The sequence below is a fragment of the Podarcis bocagei genome (genome assembly GCF_964188305.1).
Source record: "Podarcis bocagei genome assembly, chromosome: 2".
Classification (NCBI taxonomy): Eukaryota; Metazoa; Chordata; class Lepidosauria; order Squamata; family Lacertidae; genus Podarcis; species Podarcis bocagei.
In genome coordinates, this window is record NC_138126.1 from 39,337,027 (window position 1) to 39,349,014 (window position 11,988).

General features: G+C 43.6%; 1 protein-coding gene across 1 annotated transcript in view; it reads right to left on the bottom strand.

Annotated features, from left to right (window-relative positions):
• Nucleotides 1-11,988, bottom strand: part of SUMF1 (sulfatase modifying factor 1) — a 61,825-nt gene that overhangs the window by 3,168 nt on the left and 46,669 nt on the right. Inside the window, exon 8 of the mRNA XM_081184306.1 lies at nucleotides 8,063-8,122. Coding sequence (XP_081040432.1) covers nucleotides 8,063-8,122 — 60 coding nt within the window. The remainder of the gene's footprint in view (nucleotides 1-8,062; nucleotides 8,123-11,988) is intronic.

Consider the following 11,988-nt stretch of genomic DNA (forward strand, 5'->3'; position numbering starts at 1 on the left):
ATGGTCTTGACAGCCTGCCTCTTTAGGATGAGAAGAAAAATGGTTAGGTTTTCTCCTGTGCACTACTGATGTAAAGGCTTGGCACCAGTTTCACATTTCATGGCTTTTTCACTCAGACAAATATTACTGGAGCTCAACTCCAACAAGCAAAACAATACCTTCTGACTTTAAGAACATCCTCCAACTCTACAATTTTATGGTTCTGTTTTGGAAATGGTTCCAGATCATCCAGTACCCTGACTCTCAAGCAGTCACAGATTAGACTCCTTCACTTTTTCTGCCATAAGTAAAGGGGCCCCTGACCATTAGGTCCAGTCGTGCCCAACTCTGGGGTTGCGGCGCTCATCTCGCTTTATTGGCCAAGGGAGCCGGCGTACAGCTTCCGGGTCATGTGGCCAGCATGACTAAGCCATTTCTGGTGAACCAGAGCAGTGCATGGAAACGCCGTTTACCTTCCCACCAGAGTGGTACCTATTTATCTACTTGCACTTTGACGTGCTTTCGAACTACTAGGTGGAAAGGAGCTGGGAGCAAGCAGCGGGAGCTCACCCTGTCGCGGGGATTCGAACTGCCGACCTTCTGATCGGCAAGTTCTAGGCTTTGTTCTAGGCCCACAGCACCAGCCACATCCCCAAACCTGTAACGTTTTCCTAGGTGTATGATTCCCCTTGCCTAGCAGCAGTCAAGCCAGGGCTGCTTTTAATGCGTCTCTTGGTGCGTGATCTGAAACCCCTTTAGTAGTCAGGGATCTTGGTGCCAATGTTTTACCACCTTTGAATGAGCCTCTAAGAAGAATTGTCCCTTTCTCTCCACTTTAGCTTCTTTTAAAATCCTCCTCCACACTTTTTGCCCTTTTTTTCAATTTTATTCTGTCATGGATTGCGCCTCCCTAGCAATCGTTTCAATCTCCTTGGGGAGGCCTGCCTTATCTTTTGAGAAGTGCAGCTGTAAGAGAATGATAGGAATTTTGTTGCCATAGTGATCTCAGCCCCTTGTAACCCTTTAGCATATCTGCTGCGGCGATATGTAAGGCAGCCGTATCTGTGTGATACAGTGATATATTTAGACATGGGGAAGTGGTAACAGAGAAATGCTGTTGGTGTCCATACCTGATGTCCACAACCACATACCTAGTAGAGATTCTGGGGTCATGGGGTCTATCTGTAATATACATATACATATACATATACATATACATATACATATACATATACATATACATATACATATACATATACATTCCCTCTAATACAGCTAATGGGACACAAATCCCCCCCCCCCATAATTTTGCAATTGCCTGTTATCCCTATTATCTGAAAACTTTCCAAATTGCATCCAAATGGATTTGAACTAGGGAAAAAACCCTCATGCTTACAGAGGACACAGTTTCAATATTTGTTACCTGCTCACCCCCAATCCACTGCAGCCATCCAAAAGATGTACTGCTGAGAGTTGGAGGGACCCTCTAGAACAGTTTGGGAAATGATACTGAAGGTGGTAGGAGTGACTGGCAAAATGCTTTTCACTAGTGTAAAGCACCCATTGGATACAACCCATTAACACAAAATAAATCCCAATATTTTATTTACATATTTATAAAAACACATTAAAATCAACAAAGTTGACAGTTTCAACAAGTTGGAGTGTATTTATCTGAGAATACTTCCAACACATCTGTAAGTGTGTCTGTAACCCTACTGTAAAGTAAAGGTAAAGGTACCCCTGCCCGAACGGGCCAGTCTTGACAGACTCTGGGGTTTGTGCGCCCATCTCACATCTATAGGCCGGGGGCCAGCGCTGTCCGGAGACACTTCCGGGTCACGTGGCCAGCGTGACAAAGCTGCATCTGGCGAGCCAGCGCAGCACACGGAACGCCGTTTACCTTCCCGCTGGTAAGCGGTACCTATTTATCTACTTGCACCCGGGGGTGCTTTCGAACTGCTAGGTTGGCAGGCGCTGGGACCGAGCAGCGGGAGCGCACCCCGCCGCGGGGATTCGAACCGCCGACCTTTCGATCGGCAAGCCCTAGGCGCTGAGGCTTTAACCCACAGCGCCACCCGCGTCCCAACCCTACTGTAGGTATGTGCTTTAAGAATTTGCAAGGCTGGCTCAGCATGTACAGATCCACTGAAATCAACTAATTTGGACTTTAACAGATAGCTGCATGCATTGGCTGCAGGTTGCACAAAGAAGAAAACCTTAGTTCATGGAGCAAAACTCAACCACCTATTACGTTCAGCCCGGACACTGAGATCTAGTGCCGAGAGCCTTCTGGCGGTTCCCTCATTGCGAAAAGTGAGGTTACAGGGAACCAGACAGAGGGCCTTCTCGGTAGTGGGGCCCACTCTGTGGAATGCCCTCCCTTCAGATGTGAAGGAAATAAGCAGCTATCTTATCTTTAAAAGACATCTGAAGGCAGCCCTGTTTAGGGAAGTTTTTAATATTTAATGCTGTGTTGTTTTTAAAACTCGACTGGAAGCCGCCCAGAGTGGCTGGGGAAACTCAGCCAGATGGGCGGGGTATAAATAATAAATTATTATTATTATTATTATTATTATTATTATTATTATTATTATTATTATTATTATTATTATTATACAGCCAAACTCTTTCTATTGATCCTATTTAGAAGCTATGTGATAGTATAGCAAATTTTAAAATCCAATTATCCATTACCATTCACAGAAAGACATAAACCTGCATTTCTTGAATGTGTCTGCCACACACACACACACACACACACACACACACACACACACTGCATTTGATGCAAAGACTAGGCCTGCTGTCCTGGGATTCTTGGGAGGAAGGGTAGGATACAAATCTAATAAAATAAAACAAAAAATAGACCGCTGGTTTGTTTGTTTTTTGCCCACAGAGGCTTATCTCAAAGAAGTACACACATTATCACAATATACCATGTGAGATCTTGATTAGAAGGGCCATCCAGTGCCTAATCCTGCAGCACATAATCACATGTGATCACAGCTGGATCACTCATAGTCTATAGCCAGTAACCCCCAATGGGATTTATAGCTTAATAAACAGATTCAACCTTTCTGTCTGAGCTGTAGCCCAAAATGTTTACTTAATGACAATGATTAATGATAATGACCTGATACACTTTGTAAGGCAAATCCATAACTGGATTTGGTTTGCCTGTGGCCACCCTATTAATTTGTGGCAGAAGACAGAAACTTACCGAATAAGGCAGAGGGTTCTGCTTTCAGTTTTTCGTGTTTGACTATCTGAGCAGCACTACATTTAGAAAAGCCAAACATTTCCTTATGTGACTGATTAAATTGATACAGTCAGCAGTTGTTGGGACGCATGACATCAAGATGACTTTTCCCATTAAACGAGATCAGTCATCAACACTGACTACTCATTTTCCTTCTGCATTAAAACTCGGCTCACGGGTCAACAACTGACTTTGAATTAAGATGACCTGGAACAGAGAGGTAATGACATATGTCTAGGAGAATCTTATTTAATTGACTGTAAACTTAAGAAAGAGGAAGGGTGGACCATACAGCTGTGCCCTGGGATTTCAAAAATTGCCAGTCAGTGTAGAGATTCAATTAATTTGATATAGCAAGGATGGGCTAAAAGTGACATGCCAGAATATACAATACAACCATGAGCTACAAGACACACGTCAGTGTAATTTCATATCTCCTCTCAGCTACTGTTGATGCTGAGAATCCTCTTTCCCTCCGGAAGCTTCTCTCAAACTCATCACAGTCCCAGTTTTCTTCACTCCCTCTGCCCCTGGTCACCCACTGCTTAATCTATTTCCCTTTCCCCATTCCACAATTCCCGAAGCTAGGCCTGTAGCCATAAGGTTACTGCTGCATTCCTTCTTCTAGCTTTAATATTTCTGTACCCAGAACCTGTAGGCCGTTCACGTACCTCAATAGGCAAGCTCTGTGTATTATGGTTGTTTCCTTTCCTGACCAGCAAAATCTAGCTTCCCCTCAACAGTATCACTGTTGCTGCGCTCTCCCTTGGACGCTTCTGCTTCTCCAACACACCCTGCCCTGGGTTATTGCTGCTGCTGCAGTGGCAGCACTGACTTCCTTGCATCACCCTGCCACTTCAAGCCCCCGGTCGCTCCCTCTTCTCACTTACAAGTTCCCTTTCCATCTCTGTGTTGCTGTGGTATGTTGTCATTGTGCCTTAAACAGCCTCCCGCAGTGCCTCCAAGAGACCACCTCCCCTATTTCTCTTAAGTGCCTCCTCCATGACAAACTGGGGGGCAGCTGCAGGACTGTAAGACCCCAGGGCCTCCATGAATTGGTGGGCAGAAGAGAGACTGTATCCAGCCCGCCACAATTGGGCAGGTGCTTTACCCTCACACTGAAACAAACAGGACGGGCAACCCAATCATATTCATGCACTGCAGAGGTCTTGAAGTAGATCACTCTTGGGATCCCTTCCAACTCTATGATTCTTTGATTACTCTGAACAAAGTCACAATGAATGAGTTCAATAGGCCCTTTAAAAATGTGTAACCTTCGTCTAGATCGTGTCTGACTTTTGTGTTTTGCTCTTTTTTGCAATTTTAAAATCCTGGCACAAACCGCATATTATAATGTTAAGCTTGGGACTGGCAAGGTATAAGGTGGGAAAACACAAGGCAATAGAAGTGCAAGGTTTGTGTGGTGCTCCTTACAGGTAGATCACTTTGATTGCTTCATAAAGGCAGGTCATGTTGAACTGTTAAACTTGGAGACATCTTTGGACAGCAAGGAAAAGTGTTGTATTAGTATGCCTGCTTTCTATCATAACACTTTGTCAGTTTCTCTGTTTATAGGTTGTTTTATTTTCACACCCAAACACTGTTTATTGACAGGCAAAAGACAAAGAACAAATCTGCATATAAGATCTCTAAGTAAGCTTATGCCATTTGACCTCTAACATTTATTGCTGGGCGTATGAAATCTTTTGTACAGTTGTCGTGCTGAAACAAAAGCGGCTTTGAAGAGTATTCTACTATAAGTAATAGGAGGAAAGGGAGGTTGGGAGTTTATGGGCTCAGGAGGGGATAATTCAGGTTGGTACTTTCAGAATTCAGAGAAAGTTTCTTGGCTTATTTCAGATAATCTCCTGCAGATTTAGTCTCAGTTACCTTACCTATGTCTAAACCCTAGAAATGGATAGACAATCCAGGTTTAGTAAAGGCTCTGCACTGCTTCGTTATACTGTGCTTTCCGACCCTGAGATAACAGATGACTTTTCACATCCTTAAAAAAAAGAAAAGAAAAAAGACTACACTATCTTCAGTAGACTCTAAAATGGGCCATATTACTCATCTGTAAAGAAAACTGCAATGCCGCTGTTAATTTAATCAAATCTGCTAATTAATGTGTGACATTGATTTCACCCCAAAATAAAACCTGGAACATGTGATCTGAAAGTAGGAAATGTAAGCTTCCTATGGAGGATAGGTTACAGATGAGAATCTTAAAGTGTGTTTTAAAACAGGACCTTTCAAAGCACCCAAATGAAAAGATAAACACAGTAAGATTAATTTTGAATTAGAATAAATAAAATTGGGGTCATAGCTGTGACTTAGTTGTTGTTGTTTTTTTAAGAATTATGCTGTGTGGTTCACTGGAATTAGCCAAATGATGGAGATGGAGAAGCATGCATTTCCTATTGCAACACTGTGCAAGAAGTGTTACTGGTTGCTAAGAACGTAGGATTTATTTCTTTATCATTAGCCTCACTTATATTCTCAAGTCTTTTTCACAATCTATTTAACAACTTCTCCCAAAACTTTCATATTTAAGATGAGAAGAATGCAAAGGTAGACTGCTTGTCTGTCTTGTCTCTGTACTCAATTCTTCACCATAAGGCAAGGAGGGGAAACCTGTGGCACCTCAGATGATATCTGAACTACAGAGCCCATCATCCCTGACCATGCTGGCTGGGACTGATGTGGTTTGGAGTTCAACATCATCTTGAGGGTCATAGGTTCTCCTCTTTTTTTTATTTGAAGGTGAGTAGTCCAGCTCTTGAAGCTACTAGCATGAGTTTGATCAAATTGCGGGAGGCAGTGGAGGACAGAAGTGCCTGGCGTGCTCTGGTCCATGGGGTCACGAAGAGTCAGACACGACTAAACGACTAAACAACAACAGTCCAGCTCTAGCAAAAGTTGGCTTCATAAAAATTATTGGAGATCCCACAATCTTAAATTTAGCTTTGTGGCTGAGGTGGCTTACATTCCTACCTGCAATAACTTTCCAGGACAGAAAGCGTGCTATTTTAAAAAAGAAAAGAAGGGAAATTAAGCATTAAGCTAAGATTTTCTCTTGGTTTCCTCTTAGGTTAAAACACATCCCAACACCAAAGGATGGGTGTGAACTACTGTAGGGTCAGCTGAGGGCTCTGTTTAATTACATAACTCCTGCAGAATATAGTTCGCTATCATATAAAAACAGCTAGCATCCTTGATTTTGGAGGCCTAAAAAGTACACTATCATCAGGCATAGCAACTGAGAGTCTCCACATTAGAAAACCAATCGCTCGGCTGTCATCCTGGCATTGTAGTGGTGACAGGAGCCAGAATCCTAACTGGTTGTAAGACCATGTTTTAAAAAATAAAGTACAGGTGTCCTGGGATCTTCGAGAGGTGGTAGGTACATATACACAACCCACCAATAGCTTCTTCCCTCAATAGTACACTCCTCTTATTCCAATCAAGGGGCGCAGGTGGCACTGTGGGTTAAACCACAGAGCCTAGGACTTGCCGATCAGAAGGTTGGTAGTTTGAATCCCCACGACGGGGTGAGCTCCCGTTGCTCAGTCCCTGCTCCTGCCAACCTAGCAGTTCGAAAGCACGTCAAAGTGCAAGTAGATAAATAGGTACCACTCCGGCGGGAAGGTAAACGGCGTTTCCATGCACTGCTCTGGTTCGCCAGAAGCGGCTTAGTCATGCTGGCTACATGACCCGGAAGCTGTACACCGGCTCCCTCAGCCAATAAAGCAAGATGAGCGCCGCAACCCCAGAGTCGGCCACAACTGGACCTAATGATCAGGGGTCTCTTTACCTTTACCTTATTCCAATCACCATAGCTCTAAATCAACCTGCCAAAGTAATCTTCTTCTTCTTCTTCTTCTGGGGATGCGGTTGAGGACTCAGAGGGGGAAAGGAATGCATTGCCATCCCCAGAAGCCCATCCACCAGATGAGTCTGTGGCTTAGATTTGTCAGCAGTAGGGAACCTCCAACCCACAGGCCTAATTAGCCGGCCAGGCTTTTCCAGTTGGCCTAGAACCCCCATTCTGGCCAAGCTACACCTACCTGCTCTACATCTGATGTAACATCAGGTACAAGGAAAGTGCAGGCATGGCTGGACCGTAAGAGCTGCAGACATTGCTGATCAGCTGGAGGACCTGCAAAGCCCAGAACTTGCATAGATCCACGTGACAATCAGAGGGTTTTTGGGGGGAGAGGGAGGCCTTCAAACTACTGCACAGGTGAAACTGAGTTGCCCGGCATCCTTGTGACATCAGGTGACTGACATCAGGTGGCCATAACTAGTTGTCAAACTGGGGCAGGGAGACAAGGATCTGTCTCACCCACCAGATCCAGGTCCTCACCCCTGAGAGTGAGATGGGCCTTGTTTGCAATTCAGCATTGTTCTCCTTATATCCTTACACGGTTGCACTTGAAGAGGCCTCAGCAGAAGCTCGATTTAAAGAAGCACTTGTGCCAGCAGTTGTGTGGGTTGGCCGCTGGAGTAAAAGGAAGATTGTAAAGTTCCTTGCTGTCTTAACTATGCAAAAGTGGGACAGCTAAATTGCCGTCAAGCTAAAATTAGGAGACAACTGATATTTTATCTCAGCTTAGATAAATGGGAATTCAAATTAACAGTTCATTGTTTTATCTCCCCCACCCCACCCCGCCACATTTGTCCACCCAGAAGTGCTTCTTTTCAGATGTGCACCACGAGATGCAATTCTCTCTGTGTGTCATTTTATGCCACTAATTCTCAGGCGTACAAAATAAGAGCCTATTGCACAGCAGCAGATTGACAACTGCCTTTTAGCATTACCTTGTGGCACATATAGGATCCTCCTTTCTTCACTCGGTCAGTCCCGGTCGGGGGTCCTTTCTGTGGATGGAAAAATACCAATGATTGATCATCTGTACAAAACTAGGAGCAAACATCACCCAACGGAGGGGTAGAAAGGAATTAAGAGATGTTCTAATCTATGTGTAAGCAAACTACAGCTGCTTGGCAGGCGGGAGGGAGAGGGGGGTTTGAAAAAGCTTGAAAATAATTACATTGCTCAGGACTAGAAGACAGTCCAGCGTAATTGCTCCAGCCAAAGTGCAGCAGTGACTGCATCAGTGTCTAATTGCTGCTTTCTTCTGTCAAGTCTGCAGCAAGCATGTTATTTTGGTTTCCCTGGGTAAGTTTATAACATGAGCTCAGAGCTCAGTGACACTAAAGAAATTGTGATGATGGATTGAAAACATATTAACAATTAGTATAATTATGTCCAACTTGCTGTGCTCCTATGGCATATAGCTTTAAGATTTGTGCCAGTTTAAGAGATGCATCACTGTGATACGTTCACCTATTTGGTGGTAGTCCATATTCCCATTGCCGATCAGAAGGTTGGCGGTTCGAATCCCCATGACGGGGTGAGCTCCTGTTGCTTGGTCCCTGCTCCTGCCCACCTAGCAGTTCGAAAGCACGTCAAGGTGCAAGTAGATAAATAGGTGCCGCTACGGCGGGAAGGTAAATGGCGTTTCTGTGCACTGCTCTGGTTTCACCAGAAGTGACTTAGTCATACTGGCCACATGACCGGAAGCTGTACACCGGCTCCCTCGGCCAATAAAGCAAGATGAGTGCCGCAACCCCAGAGTCGGTCATGACTGGACCTAATGGTCAGGGGTCCCTTTACCTTTACCATATTCCCATAATGTGTGCCGCTACCAGCATATCGCTCGGGACCTGAGAAGCATATAGATCTTGCCCCACTCCCTCTTTCAGACAGGTAAAAACGACGCGCATTAACTATCACATGATTAAACAGATATTGTACAACTAGAAAATGGCAGAAAACTAAAATGAACCATGCTCCTGCGAGGAAAGGTTATCACATCTTGGGCTTTTAAGTTTGGACAAAAGGTGAGTAACAGGGGGCAGGGCAGAGGTTTATAAAATTATGCATAGTGAGGAGAAAGTGAATTCTCCTTTTTTTGTATCGCTAGAAGTCGGGTCATCCGATGAAGCAGAGTGTTGGAAGATTCAGAACAGACTTCTTCACACAGCACATACTTAAAACTATGCATTTCGCTCCCACAAGGTGTAGCGATGGCTACCAAGTTAGATGGCTTTGAAAGAGTATTAGACAAATTCAAAGAGGATAAGGCTATGCCATACCTCAACTGACATAGGCAGTGTACTTCTGAATAGTAGTTTCTGGCAATTGTAAGTGAGGAGAGCATTGCTGCACTGAGGTCCCCCTTTTCCACAGGCCTGGTTGCCCCACTATGCTGGACTCGATGGGTCTTTGGCCTGATCCAGAAGGTCTCATCCTATGCTGTTAAACAGCATGGCTCTGGGGAAATCTTGTTTGCTTTCAAAAGTACTTGCTTTCTGAGATATCACAAATGGTCAAAGCCCTGGAAAGCCAGTATTCTACTACCAACACAACCTTGCTTGCCAAGGCACCAAATAAAAGGCCTGGAAAGAGATTATTCAGGAACAATTGCATAGCTGCTAATCAACCCAATTTTGAATTGACAAAACACTTCATTCCTCAAAGGGTATAGCTGGGTAAGAATCATTCCCTTGTGATTTGCCAGGTGCACGTACTTTAGCATTTTGTGATTTAATAAAGATTACAGGTCAGGCAGTAGATAACAAAACCCTGTGTGGAGTTTAATTAATTAAGAATTAAGGTTTAAAAGGACTCATTCACCTCAAAAACATACTGGGCAGAAACTGTAATAACCAACTAATTCTGGAATTTATCTTGAGCTACCTTAATTCTGTCATTTGCGCTATGACTAGGCTACGTGCTCTATTCCATTTTTTAAAAAATTGACATTCTGTACTAAAGTAACCCAAATGATGCTCCAAGAATAGCCGAGCTTTACAACCTGTATAAACAAGGCAAATTAAATGAGCTGGTAAAATTATATTGTTTTTTTTTTGTTTGGGGTTGTTGTTTTAAAAAAGAAAATCATTGCTATCTTGAAGATTGATTCAGTAGAAACTGCTGCATATAAACCTTTTAGTAAATATATCTGATCGTGTTTGGGTTTTTTTGTTTTGTTTATTCGGCTTCTGCTAGTCAACATAGAAGTGGGAAGAGCTACACAAAGGACTAAATCCTTAAGCAGTGGAAATCTGACAAAACAACAACTGGCCCTTTCCTGCTTTGGCTCCTGGGACCCTCAGAAAGCTCTGCAGCCCTGGGGAACTGCAGCTTCCCAGCAGCTGCCAAAAGGTGATGTCTAAAGGAAATTACTAATGCCGGGAACCTACAGCTTTGTGTAAAAAGAGTGCTTTAGAGCTGAGGGGGAAATGGTGTGCTGAAAAATGTACCAAACAGGGCCAACAAAAAATACCAATGGGCTGCAGGAACTCCTCTGTGAGGAAAGATTAAAACATTTGGGAGTTTTTAGATTTTAAAAGCTGGGGAGTAAGGTGAGGACAGGATAGAGGGTGAATAAAATTGTACATGGTGTAGAGAAAATAGACAGAAGTTTCCTCCCTCTCCCATAATTCTGGAACCCAGGAGCCATCAAAGTGAAGCTGAAGCGTGTAAGATTCAGGATACGATAGAATTTTCTACCACAAGATGTATCTTACACAGCTTTTAAAGGGGATGGGTGAGGGGAAAAAACATTGAAGGTAAGGCTGTTTAGGGGTAGCAGCCATTATGGTTGTGTACTACATCCAGTATCGGATTTATTTGGAGATTTTTGCATAGCAGGGGTAATAAATACCAAGCGCATATCCCCGTAGAAATGGCAGCGTAACAAGGCATGAGAGACAGTTTCTACCTCCATCAAGTCGCAGGGGCAGACTCGTTCTGTGTATGGTTTACCCTCAAATCTGCCCTTCAATAAGGCAGATGGCAGCACGTTGAATCTTGCAAGGGTAAATGAGCTGTGCTATCATAATCATTAAGGCCTTAAATGATAATTTTAGGTTATATGTTAACAACTAAGTTTTAAATTTTTTTAATATATATATATATATATATATATTAACTGTTGCTATATCTCTATTGTCCCTGTTATACCTAAATGTAAATTCAAATGTATCCCTATTGTAATTTATGACTTCCTTGATATTGTATGTGGGCTGGAACTGGTCTGTGACTGGAATACAGTGGTGCCTCGCAAGACGAAAAGAATCCGTTCTGTGATTCTCTTCGTCTAGCGGTTTTTTCGTATTGCGAAGCAAGCCCATTGACGGATTAGCGGATTAGCGCTATTAGCGGCTTTTAGCGGCTTATCTGCTGATCGGATCAGCTGATAAGCAGCTTAGCGGCTTAGAAAAAGGGGGGAAAGGAGAAAAAAAAACAGCAGGAACTCGCAAGACATTGTCGTCTTGCAAAGCAAGCCCATAGGAAATTCATTTTGTGAAGCACCTCCAAAACGGAAAACTCTTTTGTCGAGCGAGTTTTCCGTCTTGCGAGGCATTCGTCTTGCGGGGCACCACTGTAATAAATTCATTCATACGTCCAGTATCAAAGGTGGCATGCCTCTAAACACCAGTTTCTGGGGAGCACAAGGGCAGAGAGTGCTGTCATGCTTCAGGACTTCCCAAAGGCACCTGGTGGGCCACTGTGAGAACACATGGAATTCTAACATATGGAACACATGGGCCTTTGGCCTGATCTACATAGCAGGGTCCCTTGGGAACAATTTGCAAAATGGTGAAATGGGATAGGGTTTAAGATGCTGGCAAGGCAAGGACTGTAACAGAACCATATTCTACAGTGCAGGCTA